Source organism: Tauraco erythrolophus, chromosome 2 (genome assembly GCF_009769465.1).
Source record: "Tauraco erythrolophus isolate bTauEry1 chromosome 2, bTauEry1.pri, whole genome shotgun sequence".
Classification (NCBI taxonomy): Eukaryota; Metazoa; Chordata; class Aves; order Musophagiformes; family Musophagidae; genus Tauraco; species Tauraco erythrolophus.
The window spans coordinates 49,390,923-49,416,412 of record NC_141466.1 but is presented as its reverse complement, the minus strand read 5'-3'; the positions used below and the strand labels follow the sequence as shown (position 1 = coordinate 49,416,412).

The 25,490-nt window shown below is 39.9% G+C and overlaps 1 protein-coding gene across 4 annotated transcripts in view; it reads left to right on the top strand.

The window, feature by feature from the left end:
* Positions 1–25,490, top strand: part of DLGAP2 (DLG associated protein 2) — a 388,943-nt gene that overhangs the window by 307,941 nt on the left and 55,512 nt on the right. For all 4 annotated transcript variants that reach the window (XM_086608344.1, XM_086608343.1, XM_086608342.1 and 1 more), the window contains one exon: positions 12,677–12,888. In XM_086608344.1, the coding sequence (XP_086464470.1) occupies positions 12,677–12,888 (212 nt within the window). The remainder of the gene's footprint in view (positions 1–12,676; positions 12,889–25,490) is intronic.

Here is a 25,490-nt window from a genome sequence, read left to right as displayed (position 1 = left end):
TGAACTACAGAAACTACATCCAGTACTCTACCAACTGATGCATACTGTAGCTAGTGCAGTTTTGATACTAGCATCCAAATCACTATCACCCACGCAGCCTTCACAATGATTTATGACCAGGCACCACTCCAGAATTAACTGGGTTGTTTCCACAGCAGGAAAAGCTGGTATAGATAGTAGAGTAGCAGAGTAGTCTGCATCCTAAATAAGCATGGACACGTGCGGTACCATTTTAATTTCTACAGCCCATTACAGTCCCACAAGGATGTCTCAGCTAGCCCTGTGCCCTCCCAGTCAGGAGTGGAGATGTGCAAGAGACCTGTGATGCCCAGACAATAAGGGAAATGGTGGGACAGTTAATGCCCCACAATCCATTTGCAGAGTTAATGTCAGTCTGCAACATCTGGTGTAGCACCTGGGCCACTCTGTGGAGTTATTCCCCAGGTCAGTAAGGGTGTAGTCCTCCCATACAGTACAGCAAGCTCAACCACTCATACTTATTCCTTATGATGGTCTCTCATCCATCATATCTCTGAAGAATTGCAATTACTATTTTAAGAATGTTAAATAAAAAGGATTTAGTAAAGCTGATGCTTCCTTGTATCTACAGAATGCTGATGGTTTCATGTGTCACAAACCCCAGAATACTTCTTAAATTAAAACTTCCCTTCCAAGGGAAAAAAAGAAAAAAAGAAAGAGAAAATAAATACATTCACACTCAATTATGGTATAAAGCTCTAACCAAACAGTTTCTCAGATTACTGGTGTCTTGAATTACTGTGTTAATCAGTGATACAACAGTGCACTGCTTCCATGCCCATGTACTAAAACGCTCATATTGGCTGAAATGAATTGCTGAAGCTTTTTTCCAAACAAGAGTAGAAAGATTTCAGAGTTGATATTTTCTTAAAGCTGCCAAAACAAGTCCCTGTTACTGGAGAAATGTCAAAGCTAGGAGTAGAAAAGGGAGGCCGTGATCCCACTGCCCTTTAATCAGGGGAAATTGTCCTCCTTTATAACGTTAGTACAGCGTGTAGCCAAATTGTTTTTCAACGTTCACCTCACCAAAGCTGAAGGCTGACCTTTGCAGTTGTTACCCAAAGGTGTCACTGGGTCTGAAGAAGTTTTCAGCCGGGAATAACTTATTATTTTATACAGTCAGGCCAGTTGCATCTGTCAAATGACACTGCCAGGAACGCGCACTCGGGGCTGTAATGACCGCACGCTCTCCTGTGCCGCAGGATTGCTGCCTAGGGAAGGCTCGGCTCCTCTCCTGAGCAGCCTATACCATTTTTCCTGCAAGCAAGTGACTGTAAAAAAGGGTGAAATATTCATAAATGTTGGTCTGATATTTTTTACAACTGATATTGGTCATCCTACAGTACTGTGCTTAAAGGTTGTTTTTTATAGTGGAGTTGCACAAGTGTTGAAATGGCTGAATGTCTGTATGGATAAGGTCCCTGGTACTTCTGATAGGAGAACTGATCTTTTCAAAATTGTGCAGGTAGTTAAGTGTTACCTAGTAGCTAGAGAGGAAAAAACTACTCATTTCACTCTGTCAGCTAAATAGTTGGAGTCATCTGGACTTAACTGTTCAAAACTGTCAACCATTAGTTAAAATGAGATGAGTGGTAAATATATCTATTTTATATAGCCTTTAAAATTTTTTATGTTTTAAATACATGCACTGTTTTTTTCAGTAGGAGCCCTATAACAAATAGCAAAAAGAGTGATACCATTTCTTGCTTAGGTTAAATAAGACACTGTTTACTACAGGCCTTCTTTTGAGTTAGCCCTGGGTGTGCTGCCTTTTAGATTGTTCTTCTTTGTCTAGCTCTGCAACGTTGGAGTCATAGAATTATGGAATCAGAACGGTTTGCGTTGGAAGGGACCGTAAAGATCATCTAGTTCCAATCCCCCTGCCATGGACAGGGACACCTTCCACAAGATCAGATTGCTCAAAGCCTCATCCAACCTGGCCTTGAACACCTCCGGATATGGGGCATCCACAGCTCCTCTGGGCAACCTGTTCCAGTGCCTCACTACCCTCATTGTGAAAACTTTCTTCCTTATATCCAATCTAAATCTACGCTCTTTCAGTTTAAAGCCATTGCCTCTTGTCTTATCACTACACACCATTGCTACATCTGCAGTCGCTGGTTTTGGAGGTGCTGCGCATTGTAAGCGTGTTCAGAGCATCTCTCATTTTCTTCCTTTAAGGGCATTTTTGTCCCTCAGTCTATACTTCTGTGACTATGAATGGTCTGTGGGGGTCTCGCCCTACTCACACAGGTAATGATAAGGTGACAACTCTGAATTTCCCTTAGTGTCTGCAATGTTAAAGGATATTTGCAAAGGGGCCTACATGTGATTTTGGCTGATATGTCATGCAACATTCAGAGTCTGGGCTGAAGGGGCTGATGTTTATTTTCCCATTTCCAAAAATGGCTAGAAAAGGACAGAACAGTGAGGCACCGCGGCGCCTGCGCTGTGCCGCACGGCACCCCAGCTGCACCCCAGCTGCCTGTTGGGCATGATCCAGCAAGGCCCCAGGGATGCAGGTGATCCCACAGAGGCAGGGGTGCCTGCCTTGCGCTCAGGGAGTCTTGTCTCCCGCAACTTCATCAGTCAAAAAACCAGGCTGTTTTTCTTCACTGTGCTGTGCGGATAGCTGGGCTCCATCCACCCTGCAAATGTGATTCAGGCAATTCACTCTACCTCTCCCAAAAATATCTGCCAGGAAAACTTGTCGTTAGCTTCAGTGGCTGATATCGTGGTCCCCTGAGCCTTGTCTGCTGCCCTGTCAGTCATGCAGCCCAGCTGGCGGGTATATTCCTGGCTCCCTTTCACCTGTAGTGAGTGACAAGATGCAATCTAGTTTAGGTCTTTAGCCTTTTGATGCTTGGTTTTAGCAGAATTTGCATTGCAATTAAATTAATTCAATTGATAAAGAAAGATGTAAAGGAAAATGCAGTTATAAGCTAGCCCAAAAAGGCCAAGAGAGAGAAAAATAAACTCTGGGTGCATGACTATGGCAAATTAATTGGCAGAAATGCTGCATTTTGTGGCAAGCATGAGAAGTTCCAAGTTTTGATCTTTGATGCTTCTGTGGTCTACTCCATTATTAAAATAATCACTACCTTATGCTCCATCTACGCTATCAAACTGCACAGTGTCAGGAGAGGTTCCTTGGCACTGCATCCTGATCTTCCATACTGTTACGTGGCTCAGACTGTCTTGGGCATTTTTTTTATCCAAGCCAGCCAGTGCTGCCCTAAACAGTTCCTGGGTACAGTTCAGGACTTAGCACAGGCCAGGGACTGTTCCTGGTGGTCACACCGGTTTGGAGGCAAAGATTGTTCGATGGCATGGGCGAGGAGTGCTGCAGACCAGCTGACCTCCAGGCACAACGATGGGTCTTCGTTTACTACTGTGCGCACAGTCCCAAGGTAATCGCCATCCTATTGTCATCCTTCTCTCTCGCTCACAGTGCCCATGAATGTGCAGCAGCACAGAGAGTTGGAGCAACTCACTAGTTCAGCTGAAAACTTATCTTTACTTATCTTTATTGTTGTTGTTAGGGTAATTTTCCAGGCAGCACTCACCGTTACTCGCGTTGCTTGAAGAGCTGAAGACTGCTTAAGGAAAACCTGCCCCACTTAAGTTGATGGTAGTATAGTTTTAAAGCGGCTTAAAGCTGACAACAAAGCATCATCCTGGGCCACTTACCAAAGGAAATATGCAGCCAACTGGAACCCAGGTTTCTTGGTCGAATTCCTACAGTTTTTGCATCATAGGTTGAGAGGCTATATATATCTAGCTTCTCATTTAAGTACAGGCCAAGCCCTCCCTTCGGTCCAAGCTCATCTCAGATCAAAGTTCTGGCACAAGATCTTAGTGAGCTCCAAGCTTAGCAGGCCAAAATGACCTATAGTGTGGCCAAGTCCACCACTGTCATCTGACTGCACCTCACTCCACCGTGTCAAAACAGCACAGAGTCCAGACGGTCACAGAGGGACTCAGCAACATAGCGGAGGATGTGCAGGTGGCTGAAGTGCAAGGGTCTTTGCCAGCAGTATGAGCACAGTGGGTCATGAGGTGGGCGTTTGGCTCACATTCGTCCAAACAGCATAAGCAAAGCCACAGAGTCCTCACAACACTATTTACAGCATTTAACCATCCTTGGATTACAATTCTCATCATTTCTGGAGAACCAGTTAAGAAACATAGTGCTGGTTCTTATTTTTTTTAGTTCATCACTGCTGAGACAAGAGCTATAAAGTATTATTTAAATGAAAAGAACATTGTTCAGCCTGGAGAAGAGAAGGCTCCGGGGTGACCTTATTGTGGCCTTTCAATATTTAAAGTAGGCTTATAAGAAAGAGGGAGACAAACTTTTTAGTACAGTGTGTTGCAATAGGATAGGAAGTGATGGTTTTAAACTGAAAGTGAGTAGAGTCAGACTAAGTACGAGGAAGAAGTTTTGTACAGTGAGGGTGGTGAAACAATGGCACAGGTTGCCCAGAGAGATTGTAGATGCCCCATCCCTGGAAACATTCAAGTTCAGGTTGGACAGGGCTCTGAGCAACCTGATCTAGTTGAAGGTATCTCTACTTATTGCAGAGAGGTTGGACTAGAGGATCTTTGAGGTTCCTTCCAACCCAAACAATTCTATGATATGACACTATGGCTGTTCATAGAAATGCCTGGAGAGAATGACTGGCAAGACAAAGATGCCTTTTGCTTTCTTGGATTAGCTCCTGCCTTGATGGACAGTTTCAATGCACTTTCAGGGAATGCTGCAAGAAGTCTTTGTGCTTCTGAGCTATCAAGGAGTTCAGGGAGTAGGGTGCGGCATGTGAAAATTAAAGCTAATTATGAAGACTGGCATTGTTAGTGGTGAGGACAAGTCCCTGACATATTTTGCAGAGATTTTTGAATGGCTTCGTTGTATAATTCGTATTCTTTGAACAATTAATCAGTACATTAAAAAAACTCACATAAAAAAATTGTTAAAAATGTGCACTAAGAATGTTGTTGAGTTGTAGACACAAGGTTAGCTACTGAGGAAACAAAGTTTTATTTTCAGATGCTGCGCTCTTCCCTCCTGCAAAAAGGGAGTCCAAAAGGGGCTAGAGTCCACAGCCACTAAATAGGGGAATGCCTTTAGTGTCATTAACTTCAGAAGAAAATTCTAGTAATTGGTCAGTGTTCCTTCTTCAGCGAAATTTTTTAAAAGACAGGAGGTTCAGATCGCATCTCCCATTATAATACCAAGGAAACTTTCTACCATGCTAAAAGCATTTCTGTCTGCCTTGCAAGATTGTCTTCTACTTTCATCTACTTGCAGATGTGCACAAAGGCTGTTTTTTCTGAGAAAGCATGATTTAGAATCTGAAGAAGGCATGATTTAAGAGAAAATCTCTTACCTATATTTCAGATTGTGTCCTCCTTTTTTGGGGGCAGTCATCTTCTTGACCAGGCTGAGAAAGCATAAAATCACAAAAATGACATATCTATTTCATAGTGTTTCATATCTTATCCTTCTTCATATCATCTACAGTCTAATTTCATGCACAGACAGCTTCTGCTTCTAGTAAAATGTGAAATTTATATTACTAAAATAAGATTTAGGTCATAATGAATATTTCAGTGCATTTTACATCTGCATGCTAATTAAATTTCACAGGACTCCTATGAGGTGGGTAATCCTCATTTTAACCTTTGAGAATGAGAAATATGAAGTGATAGTCAGCTCCCCCAGCTGAAGCCATATATTTAGAAATGTTTCATTTTAGATAGTAAAGTGATATGCCAGATTTTAAGCAGATCAGCAGCTTAGTGGTGGAACACTTTTAAAATTTTGGGAGCTGGGAGCAAATACTGTAGAAGTAGATGGAACAAGAGGAGCAGATCTGTTTTGAAATACCAATGGCTGTTGCTGGCTTGACTTCTTTAGCTAAATCCTAAACTGAAATAAAAAAAAAAAACGTGAATTAACAGTGGTCAGAATCCAGAAGAATTAATATTTCATTAGTTCTTCCAATTTTGACATCAGTATTTCTCAGATACAAGGTTGGGTATTCACACTGCTAGCACTAGTTCCTGAATGGGAGCCTAGATTACCTATCTCTGATTGGATATAAGGAAAAACTTTTTCCCCCTGAGTGTGGTCAAACATTGGAACAAGTTGCCTAGAAAGGTTGTGGAGTCTCCATCTTTGGAAACATTCAAAATCCAGCTGGACACAGTTCTGGGCAACCTGCTGTACCTGACCATGCTTTGTGCAGGAGGCTGGACTAGAGGCCTCCAGAGTCCCTTCCAACATCAGCAATTCCATAATTCCTGATGTGTTCCAGAGGTTTGATGAATTCATCTCTCTTTTCCCTGACAACATGCTGTTGCTTACTCATAGAGTCTGCAATCTGAGAAACAGGGCACAGACTTAGTGCCAAAGTCCAGTCAGGGATCTGAAATCCTTTTCTTCTGACAGGTCTAATCTGAACACAATCAAGACACCCAAGAGATTTCTAACAAAACACATGGATAGTGACTTTCCTTCTAAAACAAGGAAACCCGTTTTCGTAGTAACAAAGTTTCTAGAATACCCACTGTGAAGATGTGAGTTCAGTTTCTTTCTTAGCCTACACAAGGTCAAATTCCCATCTTCTCAATTCCCCAAACTGCATTCTGAGCAGCAGGCTGTAAGGCAGTTTGGAGTAAAGACATTTCTTTCTTTGTTAACATGCTCCACCAAGTTTTATCTGACATCCTTTAACATAAAATTCATGTGGGTGTTTGGCCCAGGGTCTATAACTGAGCTCCCTCGCTCCAGGTAAGTGCCTGGATCACGAGGCTGCAACACACTCTTTTTTGTACATGAAGTCCTTCTCTTGTACTCAGCCCATCCCAGGCAACCTGTGAGTGTTTCATTGAAATGCCATGAGTTACAAAAAGAGGAGGAGAGCATGCCAGTTTATTTGTCAGCCCTAAGTCTTTTCCTTCCCGAGCACTCCCAACTGTTATTGATTAGAAGGTGAGCAGTAACATCTCCCACTTCCACAGCCATTTCATCATGGAAGGAAAGAATAAGGCTGCTCAGTTCTTTGAAAAAAAAAGATAAATCTCAATTTGTTCTTCAGAAGATAGTTTTAGGCTGTGAATGGGAAATCATAGAATCATAGAATCATAGAATCATAGAATAGTTAGGGCTGGAAGGGACCTTCAAAGGTCATCTAGTCCAACCCCCCTGCAAGGAACAGGGATATCTCCTACTAGATCAGGTTGCTCAGGGCCTTGTCCAACCTGGCCTTGAACGTCTCCAGGGATGGAGCATCCACCACCTCTCTGGGCAACCTGTTCCAGTGTTCTACCACTCTCATAGTAAAAAATTTTTTCCTAATATCCAACCTGAACCTACCTCCCTCTATTTTAAAACCATTACCCCTTGTCCTATCATAACTGGCCCTCCTGAACAGCCTCTCCCCATCTTTCCTGTAGGCCCCCTTGAGGTACTGGAAGACCGCTATAAGGTCACCCCGGAGCCTCCTCTTCTCCAGGCTGAACAGCCCCAACTCTTTCAGCCTGTCCTCATAGGAAAGGTGCTCCAGCCCTCTTATCATCTTCGTGGCCCTCCTCTGGACCCTCTCCAACTGGTCCATGTCCTTCTTATGTTGGGGACTCCAGAACTGGACGCAGTACTCCAAGTGAGGTCTCACGAGGGCAGAGTAGAGGGGGAGAATCACCTCCCTCGACCTGCTGGCCACGCTCCTCTTGATGCAGCCCAGGACGCGGTTGGCCTTCTGGGCCGCAAGAGCACATTGCCGGCTCATATTGAGCTTCTCGTCCACCAGTACTCCCAAGTCCTTCTCCTCAGGGCTGCTCTCGATCCAATCACCACCCAGTCTGTATTTATGCCTGGGATTGCCACGACCCAGATGTAGGACCTTGCATTTGGCCTGGTTAAACTTCATGAGGTTGGTACGGGCCCACCTCTCCAGCCTGTCAAGGTCCCTCTGGATGGCATCCCTCCCTTCCAGCGTGTCGACGGCACCACACAGCTTGGTGTCATCGGCGAACTTGCTGAGGGTGCACTCCATGCCACTGTCCACATCGCCGACAAAGATGTTGAAGAGGGCCGGGCCCAACACGGACCCCTGAGGGACGCCACTTGTGACCGGTCTCCACTTGGACATTGAGCCGTTGACCACTACTCTCTGAGTGCGGCCATTGAGCCAATTCCTTATCCACCGAGTGGTCCATCCATCAAACCCATGCCTCTCTAATTTAGAGAGAAGAATGTCGTGCGGGACAGTGTCAAAAGCTTTGCACAAGTCCAGGTAGATGACATCCATTGGTCGACCCTTGTCCACCGATGCTGTCACCCCATCATAAAAGGCCACCAAGTTGGTCAGGCACGATCTGCCTTTGGTGAAGCCATGTTGGCTGTCACCCACCACCTCCTTGCTCTCCAGGTGCCTTAGCATGGTTCCCAGGAGAATCTGCTCCATGACCTTGCCAGGCACAGAGGTGAGGCTGACCGGTCTGTAGTTGCCCGGGTCCTCCTTGTTCCCCTTTTTAAAAATGGGGGTTATGTTCCCTCTCTTCCAGTCATCGGGGACCTCACCAGACCGCCACGACTTCTCGAATACAATAGCCAGTGGCTTGGCAACTTCATCCGCCAGTTCCTTCAGGACCCGCGGATGGATCTCATCAGGTCCCATGGACTTGTGCACCTTCAAGTTCCTCAGATGTTCTCGAACCTGGTCTTCAAGTACAGTGGGCGGTGGTTCATCCTCACAGTCCCTGCTAGTTCTTTCCACAGCTTGGGTGGTAAGACAAGAGGCTTTACCATTGAAGACTGAGGCAAAAAATTCATTGAGTACCTCAGCCTTCTCTATGTCCCGGGTAACCAAATGAAGAAGGGCCTTTCTGCTGCCTGTAATGAGATAGAATAAACCAAAGAAAGGAGAAGCATTTGAGATTTTTCTTCATGCTTTGCATTTTGGTTGCTAACTAAAGGGACGTTTTGATTCCTTTTGGATGCTACTCTGAAGGAGCTAACTCTCCTAAATACCTTTATGGGGAATTTAGGGCCCTACCAAAGGTTCTGGAGTTCACTGTCAGGATCAGCTCGATAAAATGTAGGAAGTTTTAGGTACCAGGTGCTTTAATAAAATTGGCCCTAGGTGGCCAATGTGAGAACCACACTGAATTAGAGTTCACACTGAATCAGTAGCATAACAATTAAAAGATCCCAAATTTCCTGAACCTGGTCGTGCTCCTCACAGCAACAGCGCATGAAATTTATGAAAGAAACTCATTATTTTCTGTAGTAGTTACAACCAAATCAGCAGCCGGTTACAAAACTAAATGAAAAGATCCAGACCTTGTCAGCTCGTTGTTCTTACAAAAGGAAATTCATATGGTAATATGCAGTCTAGCTCCTCTGTGGATAGAAAATGCATATACAAGGATTCATGTTAACTTCTAGAACAGGAGGAAAGCCTTTTTAGACATTATAAATATCAGCACTCATCAGTATATGCAAGTAGATAATTAGGGTAATTATTCCCAATTAGCAGCTGCAAGCCTTGCAGATGGGAATTTCAGGGGCTGGTAACTGTTGTAAGAAAGCATTTCTGCAAGCTGCAAAGCCCTTTTCATGTTTTGGAAAATATGCATTTAATGTTAATTTAATGACCCTCATACACATGCTGTGAAATGTTTTTGTGAATATTTCAAAATGAAAATCTTTCCTGCACTAGTGTAATACTTCTGCTTTTCTTTAAAGCTTTGTTGGGGTTTGAGATGGCCTGGATTTGGAAAGATTTTTCCAAGTATTTAAACTATCAGCTAAAGTAAATGATGAATCCCGCCAAACTGGGTCTCAAATTTTGCTTCTCTTCTCAGTCCATGAGGAAAAACAATGTCAAGGGCCCTTTTGTTGACTTTTGAAGACAGCAGAAGGACTCCAGCTGCTTTCCTAGGCTTGGCATGAAACCTTCTGAGAGAACACGTTGTCAAACTTGCTTGCCAGGCTCCAGAAGCATTTTCCCTGTGTTCATTGTACTTTGCTCCTTTGAATGGCTCAAGGGAAAAAAAATACACAGATTTTAATTGTGAAGAAAATTTTTTCAATCACAAAGCCTTCTGTGAGACTCAACAAGTTACTCTGATTAGAAAGGGATTCTTGGTGCGTCTGTGTGTGCCGTGAGTATGTCACAAGCACAAATGGAGCAGGGCTTCTTCAGTTTTTAGCTTTCACATGAATTAATTTAACTTATGAATTCAGAAAGCAAAATAGATGTAATCAACAAAAGTATGAGAAGTAACTGTAAGATTTGTCCTCATGAAGCTCCTTACCACAGTAAAGAAACTTAAATCTTTAGATACTTTAATGTAAAAAAATCAGTCATTCCTGTCTTTTAAAGTAAGATTTCAACTTCAATCAACAAATAAACCTGTATTTACTCATTTAAATCCAGTCCTTATCTAGTCATTCGAATATGGAATTTCAGACAAAGGAAAGCTGAGAAACTAATCATTTTTGTATTTGAGTAAGTAAAAGGTTATTGATCAATGTCTTTTTAAGCTTTCTATTTAATATTATTTTCAAGTTAGAATGAAGGAAAGAAATTTCAAGTGAAAATAATTATTCTATGAAAAAGTTAAGAGTTTTTTAAAAAAGAATATTAAGACCGAATATAGTAATTCCACTTTAGTACAGAAAATTGAATAATATAGCTTGCAGTGGGCCAAGTGTAGATAACAATAAAGGATTTTTCAGCATTTGGATTTTGTTTTTAGCTATGCTGACATACAAGTAATAAAGAAGATTTAAAATTGAAAGTATGTTTGTATGATATCAATTAATTTTTCTTAATATAGCTCTCTAATTCATGTATTTACAGTTAATATTATTGTCAGCTGTAGATAAAAAAAGCTTAAGAAAATATATTTATTTTGTATATTTTAGGATTCTGGCTATTACAACTATCACTACATGCGAATACCTTTTAGGTCTTCTAGAATCTCAAAAATCCTTCCTCCAACATTAATCTCATACATACTCAGAAAATCTTAGATCTTAGAAAAGAAATGAGGATGATGTAAATAGAATACTATTTACAGAATAAAATGTAAATAGAATACTATTTACAGGTTTCAAGTTTGGGAATATTTTTCATGCTCCCTTTCCAATCATCATCCAAAGCTGAATAATATGAAAAGTTTGTTTCTTTGCATGATCTAACCCATATTTCATTGATGGTTATTTATATAGCTCATAATTTTTTTCTCTGATATTTGTCTCTAACATTTTTCCGATCTGCATGATCTGTTTCATCTCCTCTTTACCTGACTTCCTCTGCAGTCTCGCTTTTTCCTCTCCTGAGGTTGTTTCTTTAATTTAATATCGCTATCTTTTAAAACTTCATTTCACCCTTAATCCCTTTTTGAGACTCAAAGCACCAGGTCTATTCACCTGGTGTGTGGCTAATTCATGTACCTTGAAAGGGCAGTGAAGATGACAGGCATATCATGTTAGTTATTTAAATCCAATCTCCAAGACTGCTGAAACCAATGGGAGCATTTGCTTCAGCTCCACAGTGAACTCTCTCTGTAGAAGGTCTTAAATATGTTTGATTTGAAAGTCTTTATTAGACATCCTGCTTTGCAGAAACTCATTGATATATGTTTAACTGGAAGTTCAGATTTATAGTATATAGGTAAATAATGCCATTATACTGTTTAATATATATGATGTCATTATGTTGATAAAGGATTTGATGCTGCCAAGTGCATCAGCCCTGGTCCACTGATGTACTCTGTCACATCCTTCTTTTTAATCGTGAGTCATTTTAATGGATTTCAGAGAGTTGCCTATATCCTTTAAGTTAAGTAAATGCTTAAGTGTGTTTCTGGATTAGGACCAGAGGACTCAGCACCTTGGAAGATTAAATAAAAAGCAAAGAATCAGCAATACTGGCAGAGAGAGGCTTGCTGAGTTTACCCATAAGTCTTAAAACAAGGCTGATTTCACTCTGGATTGGAAAATCTACTCCTGCCCAATTCTCTGCCGGTTCGTGGTGTGGACACAGATCCCTCCAACCAGCTGTGGGTTACCTGAATGTCAATCTTGCTATTTGAAAAACCACGTCAACTGCATGAAAGCAGCCTGAAACAAATGTATTAATAATTAACTGGCTATGTTTGTGATATTTTACAGCCTCTGTAAACTATTTTGCAGTTTCTAAATAAGAAAAAAGTCAAATTGCCACTTTCACTTTTTTTTTCACAGACATTTGCCCTATCAGAATCCTGTCCATTTATGTTTATCAGCTGAAAATCTGTATGCAAACTTCTAAGAGGTTAAGCGAAGCTACTTCCTGCAATTTAGAACATGTCTACAAACAGATATTGCAGCTCAGCTCACAAACCATGAGTTGATTGTTCTTTAAGTTCCAGCATTTATAAACTGAAAATTTCCCATCTTGAAGTTGGAATTAAATTGTCAAATAATTTGGGGACCTTGGAAATATCTTTCTGCGTGATCTGTTTCTGAAGAATAAAAAAAATCATGTTTGTCTTTGTAAAATGAAAAATTGAAGGAAGTATTTAAATATTTGAAAACAATATTGCACATTTTGCATGTGTGTTTTATGTTCTCCATTAGGTACCTCAGGATGAATGGGGAGGATACCCAGCTGGTGGGAAAGACGAAGAGATCCCCTGCAGAAGAATGAGAAGTGGGAGCTATATTAAGGCCATGGGAGATGAAGAAAGTGGAGACTCTGATACTAGCCCCAAGACATCACCAAAATTAACGGTTCGACCAGAGTCATTATTAAAATCCATTGGGCAAAGACCACTGGGAGATCATCAAAAGTAAGTTTCACACTACCATGTAATACACCTTTCTGGAAGTTGCCGTGACTTGAGTAATTTTTCTTTGTGTCTTACTGGTCGTGGTCGGTAGTTATGAGAAGATATGATGCTGTAGTTAAAAGCTAACTTTTGTGTTTTCGTTTTAAATTAGCTACAGTTTCTTGTGATTACTAGATTAAAAACTTCCTCCGTCTTCCTCCATCCATGTAACAAACCTGCTACTTCAGAAAAAGTTATGTTTACTGAAGGAAATATATCCATATTTTGATCAAAAGTTTAAAATTCTGAATATTTCTTCTCTAGAAGGATTATTTTATATTATAAATCATATTTGTTATTTCATTGCTTTCTCTGAAACAGAAAATACACTATTCTATGCTAGGTATAATAACAAATATATAATTGTATCATCTATTTGTCATCTTAAGCGTTTTTTTATCTGAAAAATTATGTATCAGCTATACTGTATCATACTAATTTAAACACATTGTAGAGAAATTTGTTTGACTGGTTTGGTTTTTTTTCATTCATTCTACCTACAATATGGCCTATTATATAACTAAAGCAAATTTTAAAACTATAAGAAAATATGTAGGTCTATGTTTTCCAGTAGATCTTTATTTTTCTCTCCTTTTTATCCTTTCAATATGTCGTTTTATACCTAAACCATTAAGTATACTTCTGAAGACAGTTCCAAAGTAGTAGCTTAATTTCAAATCTACAGCTTCTATTAATGTTACTGGGTGTTTCTCATGGCTTAGAAAATTGATCTTTTTGCCTGGGAGAAATACATAAAATGAAGAAATTAAGAGTAAAACCTTGATCAAAGGTTGTTCATTGTTCTGTAGGTAATACCATATATAGTACACAATAGTGACTCACCTTTTCATAAAATAAAATAAAACTAACCAAAAACCTTAGGCAAAAATCCTACCCACTTAATTAAATTGAATTATTTAGTTTGTAATCTGGAAGAAAACCATCAGCTTTCACTATTACTGAAGAGAACAGTTTACAACTATATTGTTTCATATAGCTTACTCGCACGTCTCTGTAGGCGCAATTCAGATGCATCTGTACCAGGAGCTGCTATAAGATTTCTGAGATACCATGAAATAAGACTGGCAGGTCTCTCTCTTTTTGGCAACCAAAATCCAGGCAAGATACCTGATGGCATTTGAAAAGGTGCCAGAAATCTATGTTTAGGCAACTGAGCCAAATTGTGAATGTGAATCTGAAGGATTTGCTAGAATATTAGTTCCAATGATGAAAACATGGCCTATAACGTAAGTATTGCTGACAGACCTGCACCTGGCTGATTTCCAAAGATGAAAAGATGAGCTCTTAATGACAGTGGTTGGAAGCAACATTTGAATTTCTGATATCCTCAGTCATTGTGTCTAGGTTGAATTTTGGGTTTGTGGCATGCTGGCTACATCGACTGGTTCAGTCTGAATTTGTGAAAGTCCCCAGGAAACAAAAAAGATGGTTAATTTTCAGTTTGTGAGTACGTGTCAGTCGGATTAGAGGTCTTTGAGGATGAGCAGCCCATAACTTCTCAGCCGTGGTGGAGATATATGTTGTGAATTCTTCAGTCTTGGATTTTCTTGTAAATGGCTTTGAAAGCTATGGGTCCTGCAAAAGGGCAATTATCCTTGTGGAACAAGATGTGCTAAGGGAGAGTAAGCTAACATCTGTGGCTTGTTAAGAGTGACCCTTCTGAAAGCAACAGGGAAAGAGGACACTGTTGACTTTCTCAGACTTCCACACATTGACTGGCTGGTAAATTTTCCAGAACATAGACCTGAGTACAGACACACAACCATGTACACTGAGAAGGTATTGGAATGATCCTCAGCACACTTGCCACCTGGGTCTATTAGCACTGTCCCAGCCACTGCCTGGTCATGATTTGTGCATTGGTGTAGGCCAGGAATCATTCCCAGAAGGCAGTTTGGATGCAGCCATCCTGTTTTGGAGGGTATGTCATATACATTTTAGTACCACAAACTAAAATCTTTTCTCAGAGACAGTTCTAACTTTCCAAATACTTAGACCAAATTAAATAAAATATGTTCTGTTCTGTTCTTTGTTTTCAGCTATGGTTGGGCTTCCCACAAGTGAATGTAACAGCACAAATTTTCCAGTGAGTGGCAGGTCTCAGTGCCTGCCCTAGACCCCCAGAGCTTATGAACAGATCCAGACAGCACCTAGAGATACCTATTCAAAAAAAGAATGTTTCAAGAAAAAAAAATATTTCTGATCTGTTAAATCCTGAAGACGTGATTATTAGCAGGTCAATAGCAAATATTGTGTCTTCTGACAGTTTTCCATGTATTGCAAATACATCACTCAAAAAAAACTGATTAGAACACAGGTGTGATGCTAATTCAGTATACTGGGGTTGACAGCTGTGCCTGTTCATGGTCCCAAAGGATTTAATGGCATAGTTACCACTAACTGTAGTCGGAAAAGGAGGAAGGTTTTTGTAATACTGTGAAATATTATTAGGGGCTCTGTTGAGAATTTGTCGCAAACACTGCACTAGGAATAATTGAGCAGCCAGGCTGCTGCCGACAGATATCTTTTAAGTCCTCAGTTTTCCCTTAAACTGAGGGGCAACACCTTGAATCTGCCAGCCAAACATATACCTTTTTTTCCAGTGAACTTCAGGCAGAAATGTGATAATTATTCTGGTTCTCGTAGGTCTTTCTTGCAAAAATCTGCAAATTTCAGCAGTCCTAAAGCAGACAGAAAATTTCTTGTCTCACAGTGCTGATCCTAAACCTGGGTTTTCACCACAAGCCATCTCTTCCCAGTAGGTCTTTGCCTTCCTGTCACTGTGGATACCTTTTATGTCTGACAGATTTCTATGAAGGATGTAGCAAGGGATGATGGTTATGGAGCCTGCCTTCCTCCTCCAGCACAGCTCAGTAATCCTCATTGCATGCCGAGTACCCTTGATACCGCTGATGATGCTCCTGAGCCAGAAGCCAACGTTTTGAACAGCTTTCCTGCATGTATAGCAGGGCTGAATAGCATTTCTGGCATGTGTTATGAGAAATTACATAATTCAAGATGTCAGCTGCATTAGCTGACTTTTTAGCTTGTTTATCAGGATGGAGGGACCTAATGCACAGAAATAAAATGGGGCTTATACTGTCTTAGTTCACTGCTTGGACGAACAGGAGAGCTCAGAACTGGGGCCTGACAGAGCACCAATAAACCTGTTATAAAACTTGAATATTGACAGTTTTGATGGTATAAAAACATGCATTGGCTACAAAATGTGTGTAGATGGGCTTCATAAGAATAATTCTAGTTTTCTATCACTATCCTGAATAGGATAAAATGAAAATTAGAAAAGCCTTCACTTAACCTTCAACAGACCTTTGACATATGTGCATGTTTCTCCTCTGGGTTTTATCAGGCATCTTTGCAAGGAGTTTTTTCCCATTTAAATTCTGTTTCTACTTAGAGAAAGGTAAGCCCCTATTTTGTCAGTTTGTATTGCTCAAAGATTCAGCAAACTGAACATGAAAAATTTATAAACGATAAAAATTAATATTTGTATCTGAATAAATAATTTTATTTAACAACTTACCAATAGGTAAATGTAACTGATTTATCAGAAACTTTAAAATTCGGAAATCATTTAAGTTACTCTTGAAAGGAGTACATTTCAGTCCAAGAGGGAATAAAAAAGAAGTGCAGGGCCTGCCACTGCTGTTTGACACAGATGGCAGAAGCAGGGTATGTGCCCAACGACAGCTATCTGATCACCACCTCCGTCAAACCGCTAGCGCTGCCACCATCATTCCCAGCCCACTTTCAGCCTGGGCCGCTTGGCTCTCTTCTAGCTAGTGCCCAGGCATGATTCAGGGACTAACCCTGTTGGACGCAGCCACCCTCTCTATAGGATAAGAAAGTTTAATCATACAAGTCGGTTGGCCAAAGGGTCAGGTAATGGACCTAGCTTATTTCTGAGTATAGCTATAGCCTAAGTGACTCAAGTTGCACTGGATTTTTCAAAAATTAAATGTGCCTAAATATCTAGATTACTCTCTGGAGATAAACGCATTTCAGTTCTTTCTTTGTGAATGCTGTTTCAAAAGACTAAGTAGTATGTTGCACTACTTAGTCCTATAACATCAAGTCGAAGGCCAGTGTAATTTATTATCATTATTAAATTGCATTTGAGTGAAATATAATTCAATAAGGCTTGCTGTGGTGGAGACAGGACACATACTTGAATCTGCTTCCTTTCCGACTTTTTGCTTTCTTGGAATGATGCCAGCAAATCCATTTATTGTGGAAATTATCTTGACTCCCAGTAGTCCCAGGAGAAAAAAAATATTAAGCTTTTTCTCATTATTTTTTTATTTTGCATTATGATTAAACATACAAAATCTTCCGAATGTCAGTTTTGATATCCTATGAACAAATACAAGTCTTCTGGATGTGAAATGCAAGTCCTTTCAGTTCCATCCATTGTTTTCTGCCATGCGGTGATGCTACTGGGGATGGAGATAAACTGTTTTGGAAGGTAGTTTGCAGAAGGTAGCTTTTGGAAGGTAGGTAGCATGCTGCTAGTTATTTTCATGTGCAGTAAAGGTCAAACAGCTGCAGTTTACAGAACTGGTAGCTGAAACAAAGGGAATGTCTGTCCTAAATAAGATTCGTGCAATCCTGGAACAGGGATTGACCCACCTGGTTTGTAAGGGTATCCTTCCAACCTAGCAAATGTCATTTCTCTATATTTGTGACCAAAACAAGCAAAGCTGAGATGAAAGAATCAGAGACACTGGGATCCAGAAAGGAAAGCTGAAAAGAAAACAAGAATTGGGGACTGTGTGATGGAAAAACAGTTCTATGACTGAATAGAATATTCTAGTTATTTGATGCTTCTTATTTTCACTAAAAGAGTACTTAATATACCAATTATGTAAATGAACAGGATAACACTGTAGAAATAGAAAGTTCCATTTTCAGTATCTCTTATTTGAAGCGTGGCAAAAGACTCTGAAAACTGCCTAACCATTTAGTCAAAAGGGATAACGACGTTTACCCAAAGTTAACACACTCTGAAGATCACTGGTATCACTCACGCAAATGAACAGTCGTGCTGTGCTGAAGTTTTCCGTAATGCTCTGAAGTGACTCATGAGAAACCAGATGCTGCAAACATGAAGATGAAATAGTTTAAGCTACAATAAAATAAAATCAATGACAGCAATGTGTACTTTTGTTTTGTGAACCTCTAATGGCAGACTTTACCATGGCAGCTTGTAATCCAGATACCTTAAACTGATAGGTAGTACAAAAATGTACTATTTCAGTGAGGAAGGAAATTGGCCATAGCAGAAATTATTTGGGGAACTACCACAATACAGTGGTACTTTGATTTTTCTTGGCTATATTCTCCATCTAACCCTCTGCCAGATTTGGTCCCTGTATGGAAGTGAGTGTCTCAAGCTCTGAGTCATGGTCAGAGAGAAAGCAGCTGTGCCTCCCTCACATGTTTAACGCTTTTGCTTTGGATGTAATTAAAGCCCACAGCACACTTGAAGAGCACAAGGCATGTCTATATTTCAGCTACTCTTCTTCACAGTCTCGTATCTCAATGCAAAAACGACTTTATTCAGTAGTTTAAGCTAATATGCTTAAGTAAGACCTGAAATGGTTGACATGTTTTCTGGGCTTACAGTAAGCCAGATCAAAGCAGCAATCTGAATTAAAAATAACCTTTCCCTGCCCTTCCCCTTTTCAGAGCGAGAGACTGCATCTCTCCATGGCAATACTAACTTATGCTGACTTAGAGAATATCTGGACTATGACCCAAGGCATGTCCATGTGTTCTGTTCTGCAGACTATTACGGCAACAAAAACATTGCCAAAGCACACGGCAAGAGGGTTAAACTGCAACAAGATCTGACAGCACTTAACTGCCAGAGCCCTTGGCTCAGCAGAAATCATGGAACAGCACAGGGTTCTCTTAGACAAGTGGGAAACCTCCATTAGAAAAAAAAAAAAATCTTACCATTTGTAACCATTTGTGCTATCATAGCACACTTGCAATATGAGAAAGTGAAACCAAATGAAAAGTTTGGAAGCACTGCATGAGGCCAAACCTCTGTCTTTTCATCCATCTTTGCCCATGACAGTGCCAACGCCATATTGTTTAGTGATGGACAAATTTGTGGTAAGTACACGGAGAGAAGTCTTGATATTGCTGTAGGTAAGTGTGCACATGCGGAGGAGTGGGTGTGCTGCAAAAACTTCCCAGATTGAGAGTTTAAGCACAGCTTCCTTGCTAGAGAAATTAATGTCCTATTTCAGGGCTATCCATTGCTGCACACCAGTGATGCAAACCTTTTTTAATTTTTAAAGGTAAACTTCAATTTACTATTAACTCTTCTTCTGCATTTTAAATTAGGAATGGTTTTGAAGCCATTCCTGAGAAATATTTTCAATAGAAGAGATGGGAAAAATCACTAGAAAAGTAACCTTCATCTTTCATATGCTTTTTATTTATCTTTGTTTTTTCCTCGATCTTCTGACTCTAAAAAGCCTCATTACACACTTCATTAGTAGCATTCCGAGGCCCTGTAGTGTAGTAGCATCTACTCGGAGTCTCTGAGGGGTGAAATTGGAGATTTACTGAGGAGAGTTTGAGGGCTAATTACAAAGCCTTATCAACTAATAACGCAATCAGGGGGCCGCTGGCACAGTGATCGTGTTCTCTGTTGCAGTCAATAAGATCTAGGTTAGATTAGTCCGCAGGGTTAAGAGGGAATGCTGATGAAGGGCAGCTAGTCATCTGGCTACCTAAGAAGTATCTTTTATGGGGTCAAAAGATGGTCCCTATCCTTTCTTCCTTTGCAGAATAACAGGAAATGCTCTTAAGCAGTGTTAGGCACCTTGTTCTCTTAGAAGTAGCACAGTATGAAACCTGGGGAGTAATTGAGCCCAGGTCTCCTGCCTCATTGTAGCAAATACCAGCTTTATGTTGTAGGGCCGAAATGTATTACCCTGGATTAGGGATGGAAGGGGGTTCCTAAGGCTCTGAACAAAGTGCTGAGTCTCCTCGGGAATAAAACAGGCTTTTGTCAGAGAGATACAATTATGTGAGGGATTGTGGTGAAAGTGCAGTAAGATTCAGGCCAGTCTCACAAGCACAAATACTGAGATCCAAGAGAAAATACGTTTCTGGTGCTTATTCATTCCTGCTTGCAATAAATATGTTAGTTTTACTTTTTGTTTGAAAAGGATCAAGAGCTGCTCTTCTCATTTGTTTAGTTTTTAATAAAAACTAAACGAGACTATAAAGTATGGGTGCAGTAACAAAACACTTCTTCAGGTAAGGATTTGAAAATTAAGATGCTTTTGGTTAAAAAGCAGAAATCACGTATATATTTTCACTTTGCCCAATTCTACTCTACTTCTTCCTCAGAAATTACATAGTCTCATTAATGACTTCAGCGTGAGAAGGTCACTTATTTACTTAAGACCTATTGGCTTTAATGAGCTTACATGTATGTTTAAATTAAGCTCATGCTCAGATGCTTTGAGTCCTGATGGTCTGTAGTCTGTGTTTGTTCTGCCTAATTATGATTTTTTGCATGCATACGTGTATATGCAACAAAAGCAAATCAAAGAAAAAAAAAGTGAGACAGCTTCCTGAAGAAAATTATGACTATTTCAATTCCATAAAAGGATTTAGGAATATACATCCAATATTTGAGTTCTGCTTAGATCCTTAGATCCATTTACTGAACTGAATGATGATTTAAATGCCTGTAAATTTTAGCTGTAACATCTGCCTGAGTTTTGGTGTTGCTGACCAGTTCACTGCCTACTCTCCAGGGCAAGCTCAAAATAGTATATTGGGACAAGACTTTTAGGATTAGCTATATGTGCACATCTGTCACCTCTTACAAACAATAGCACTGAGTTCAGATTTCCCACATCGGACTTTGTTTATTGCATACATATTCTGCATGATGAAGAGTACAGGCTTGATTGAGCCTACATTCCCTGTATCTTTGCAAGGACTGTTCAAACCACCAGACTGTTTAACTATTCCAGATGATTTGCTCTGGTTCTCTTCTGGTTCATGTTGTACAAAATCCCTAAATACTTACTGACAAGAAAGGTTCTCTCCTACCAGTGATTAGCAGTCATTTCATAAGGACAGAAACAGCAGTTTCTTTCCTAACATATTCCTGTAAAAAATCAGATGTTCAATATCTTTCGGGCACCTTTTTAAAAGAAGACTACAGGTCAATGATGAAATATATAGGCATCTTAAAAGATTAATTTGGCCCAAATTCTCATGTCTATCACTGATCAAAGAGAAACTTCAGTCTGGCAAAGTTTAGAAAAGAAATTCTTCTCTACAGATAAATTCACCAGATTTATGTCTGCTTTCATTTTTTTCAAAGAACCAGACTAAATGTGCTATTCCAAAGGGAGAATCAGACTTAATGTCTATACTCTGCATTCTCCAATGGGCTGCATGCAGGCACATCTGTGCCCCTTTGCAGAGCTCTATTGACTTCAGCAGGGATCCACGGATACACAGTATGACTCGCAGCTGCTGTACAATGGCACTGCTAGCTAAGCTTAATCATTAGATTCTGGTCGATGAGTTATTTCATGTACCTACAAAGACATAGTTAAGATAGATCCAGATAAAGAAATGAATATCCATTGACATGCAAATCTCTTGATAAAATAGGTTTTGATAACTTATGCTAACTTGCCAATCCTAATGCACCTCCCTTTTAGGTGCCCAAGATGAATTCTTTTACAAATTTCATCTTTTTGTCCCAGAATGATACTTCTGAATTGCGTAGACTGATTGAAACAGAAGTGATTGTACTTTCCTTAATATTCCCATTCATTCTCAGACTTTTGGACAAATGCAGGCATGATCATGAAAATAAAAAGGTATGATTTTAGAATACTACAATTCCAAAAATTAATTTGATGGAAAATGGACTTTCTTTGTGTCTGATGCTCACTTAATGAACTTGATAGACCCATTCAGAGTCAGAAGGTGACTTTTTTGCTGCAACTTTTAGAAGCCTGGGAAGACTTTCATTCACTTTTGGAACCTTCTTGATCCAGGGTGCACTGGTGGCTGAACATTTGGCAGAGAACAGGTACTCGGGAAAGCAATCACTATTGTGAATGTGAGTAGATCAAGGAATGACCTTGGCAAGTGTATGACATTTGCTGCATTGTTGGCATCATGTGCGTACTTTTTTGATCAAAGGTATTACGTTTATGATGACATGTGATTGATCAATCACTTATTAGAAAATAAAATACAGACGTGAAAAAAAAAAAAAAAAGTAGAACTCATACACTCCATGTTCCCACTAGGGTTGTCTCGACTGTCAAGTACTGCTGCTCAGGAATCTGAATTTGTAGGGAGAAGTTAGGGAGATTTCTTTGTTCTGTTTTGACCCAGGCTCAGCTATAAGTTGTAAGATCATGTCAGCCTCTAAATCTGACATTTCAAGGTGTCCTAAAAGTGAATGTTTTTTCACTACCATACATACCTTTTCACAAAACAACGAAAAGATTTGTCTTCTGCAGAACATACAATGATTGCTTAAGCCACGGTACAGTACTGCGTGTTGTAATTCTAGCTTACAGTAGTACTCGTCATACAGCAAGGACAAGAGACTTCTGGACCACAGATAATCCTGGCGTTCATCAGCATCTGAACTCGGTGATGACAAAGCATGGGCTGAATGCTGCACAAAGTGATAGACTTCAAGGGAGTGGTGCAGGGTGCCATGGTACAGACCACAGCAGAAATCCAAAAGAAGCCTCAAATCCACCAGCGCTATTTGCTGAAGTCATTAGGCTGCTTCAGACACTATCCATGGTCATATTAACTTTCCAAAAGTTATGTAAAACAATGGAATGCAGGAAAAAAACCCTAAAAGTTCTTCCTACATTTTTACTGTACTGAGTCCTGTTAAGGATGGCTACAACACATGGCAAAACACAGACGATAATTTGTTTTCTTGAGTCAAAAGAGTAAAAAAAATGTTTGTTCGTTTGTTTTTTAGTGCATCTCATTGCTTGTAGAGCTAAAGTAACAGGTATTTTCCAGCAGTTATTTTCCCCCATTCTGCTCTTAAACTTCATTCTTGATGAGGTGTGGGCAAGAACAGTTAGCTTGTCCAAGAAGAAGAGTTTGTGCTTTTGTGGAAGCCAGTGTCCCCAGTGAAGGAGTAGGATTAGATGGCTGTAGTAGGAGTAAACTGGACTCTGCTGACAGATGGAGGTGTTAAGGATACTTTTGAAATCTGCAGAGGACAGAGTAGGATAAGTCGCTCAATGCTGGCTTCTGTGATGGTGTTTTGGAAGATATTGAGCAGGACAGCTGAGCTGGAAATTAGGAGGATTCTAGGGAGCAGTAAGGATTAGGGTCTAGGTTGGTCAAGAATGAAGGAGAGCTATACATGGGGAGTTTTTGTAAACGTGAGTTCTGGGACCAGAGGAAGGGGCAGCTTTCCTATAGGAGCAGCAGGAGAGATGACATTTGGGTACAGAGGCCTGAGTCCTTGCAGACTAGAGGAATGCAAGAAAAGAGAGGCTGTGATGCAAGGCCCCTAGAAACTTCTAAGCAGGACTTTTTCTTTTTTGGACTGCTGTCTCTTCCCTTGTTCTTTATCTATGTTTTGCTGTTGGAACACACAACCTAACCCCTTTCCTATTCACTCTATACCATGTGGACGTACTATCTCAATATGCTATCAGATATGCTGTCAGATATACTGTCCCAGATAAGCATGCCATACTTAGTTCACTTTATATGGTTCCAATGCAGTATTTTGTCCTCCCTGAATACACTCAGGCAATCTGCAGAGCACTGAAAGTGCTGTTGCAAATTTAGCTATCTTCACTGGGAATCCTAAAGCTTTGCTTTTAGAGTAGAGGTTCTCAAGAGCTGCAAGGTCATACATGGGACTACCTTATTTCTAAAAGTTTCTTTAGGCTTTGAGCCCTGCTTGCAGTTAAGATTCTTCTCATTGAATTTAAGACCTCTTCTTAGCTGCCCTGGACTTGCCCTAGCCAATGGAAAGGGAAAAACAAGCCTTGAGGGGAAAAAAACTTTTAAAAGGGAATCCATTCCTAAGATCTGGTTTGTTTGGAAAAGCAAATGGGATGAGGACTGACATACCAATTTAATTTTTCGTCTTAGTCTCATCATCTTCCTCCTTTTCCACAGTACCAAACTTTAGAGACACTTCTTAGCAGTTAATGCGTATATTTGTGTGTGGTTCTGGAGATGAACTGTCAAACCATCTCCTGTGCTCATGCTTGTCTTGCACTTCTTAAGTGATCAGCTGAGATATGAGATCATCTACTACAGAGCATAAAAGAAAATGGTAGAACTGTGGTGTTTTGGAAATGAAGGTCAAGAATTTTGTTCCTAAGCTTATAGATGGGCTGGATGTCATTAAAACGACAACATTTACCAATGTCACATGTAGCATGTGCTTTGTAGCATTGTTGACAAGCATGAAAGTTCCTTGAGCAACAGATAATGATATTTGAGAGTAACTTCCTTATGTAACTTTTAGGTCTATGATGTTTTGGGTCTAGATCATGTTTTTAGCAAGATCATAATTTTTACCATGCATTGAGACATTTATCCTAGAAAATAACTTTGAGTATACATCTTAGAAATTAAAATGAATCAGGAAAATTTCAAGTATTAATCAAATGGATGTCAAATTGCTTTTACAGCCTAATATATGTAACATTTCTTTTATTTTGCTACTGTCCCATGAATCAATTGCTCTCCTCTGATAAATGAAAAATTATTTAACTATCAGGTAATGTCCAAACTCATCCATCAAAACTCGGCTGCTTGGCAGCACCATGGAATAACAGGCTTCTTTTCCTACTAAATTATTGCTTAGAAATTGTTGATTGAACTTAGTGATAGCAATACCTTACAAGAATAAAGAAATGCTTATTTGTCCCTGCTCATTGCAGGGAGGGGTTGGACTAGATGACCTTTAAAGGTCCCTTCCAAACCTAATTCTATGAAACACTAGGTCGTTGAGCATCACTTAACAAAGGAGACAGTTATTAGGAGCCAGTTTAAATTAATTAATTTTTAAGTAGTTTATAAAATAATTTATAATTTATAATTTAATCCTATTGCCTCTATCTTTTCTTAATGTGGTCCATGTTTTAATGAAGAAACCTCAAATGTGTCTTTCACAAACTGCTTCTGAACTCAGAATCCCACATTTTTATCACCTGATGACAAGCGGAAGGTCCAGAGGGAACTGATCTAACTGTTTTGAAAAATATTTCATTAACAATACCAGACAGATTTAGTAAAGCATATGCAAAGAATCAGAATGACCCAAAGCAGGTGACAGTCATCAGCCTGCTTACTATAGAGGAAAGGAGGTTTAGTTACACTCAGCAACTAAATATAGATAGGGAGGCTCTCTACTACTACAGCTAATCGATTGTATTTGTCTTTATATCTATGGGAACAAAAAAATGCTACTACAGTTCTTGTTTTCATCATCTAAAACCAAATTAGACGCACTATCA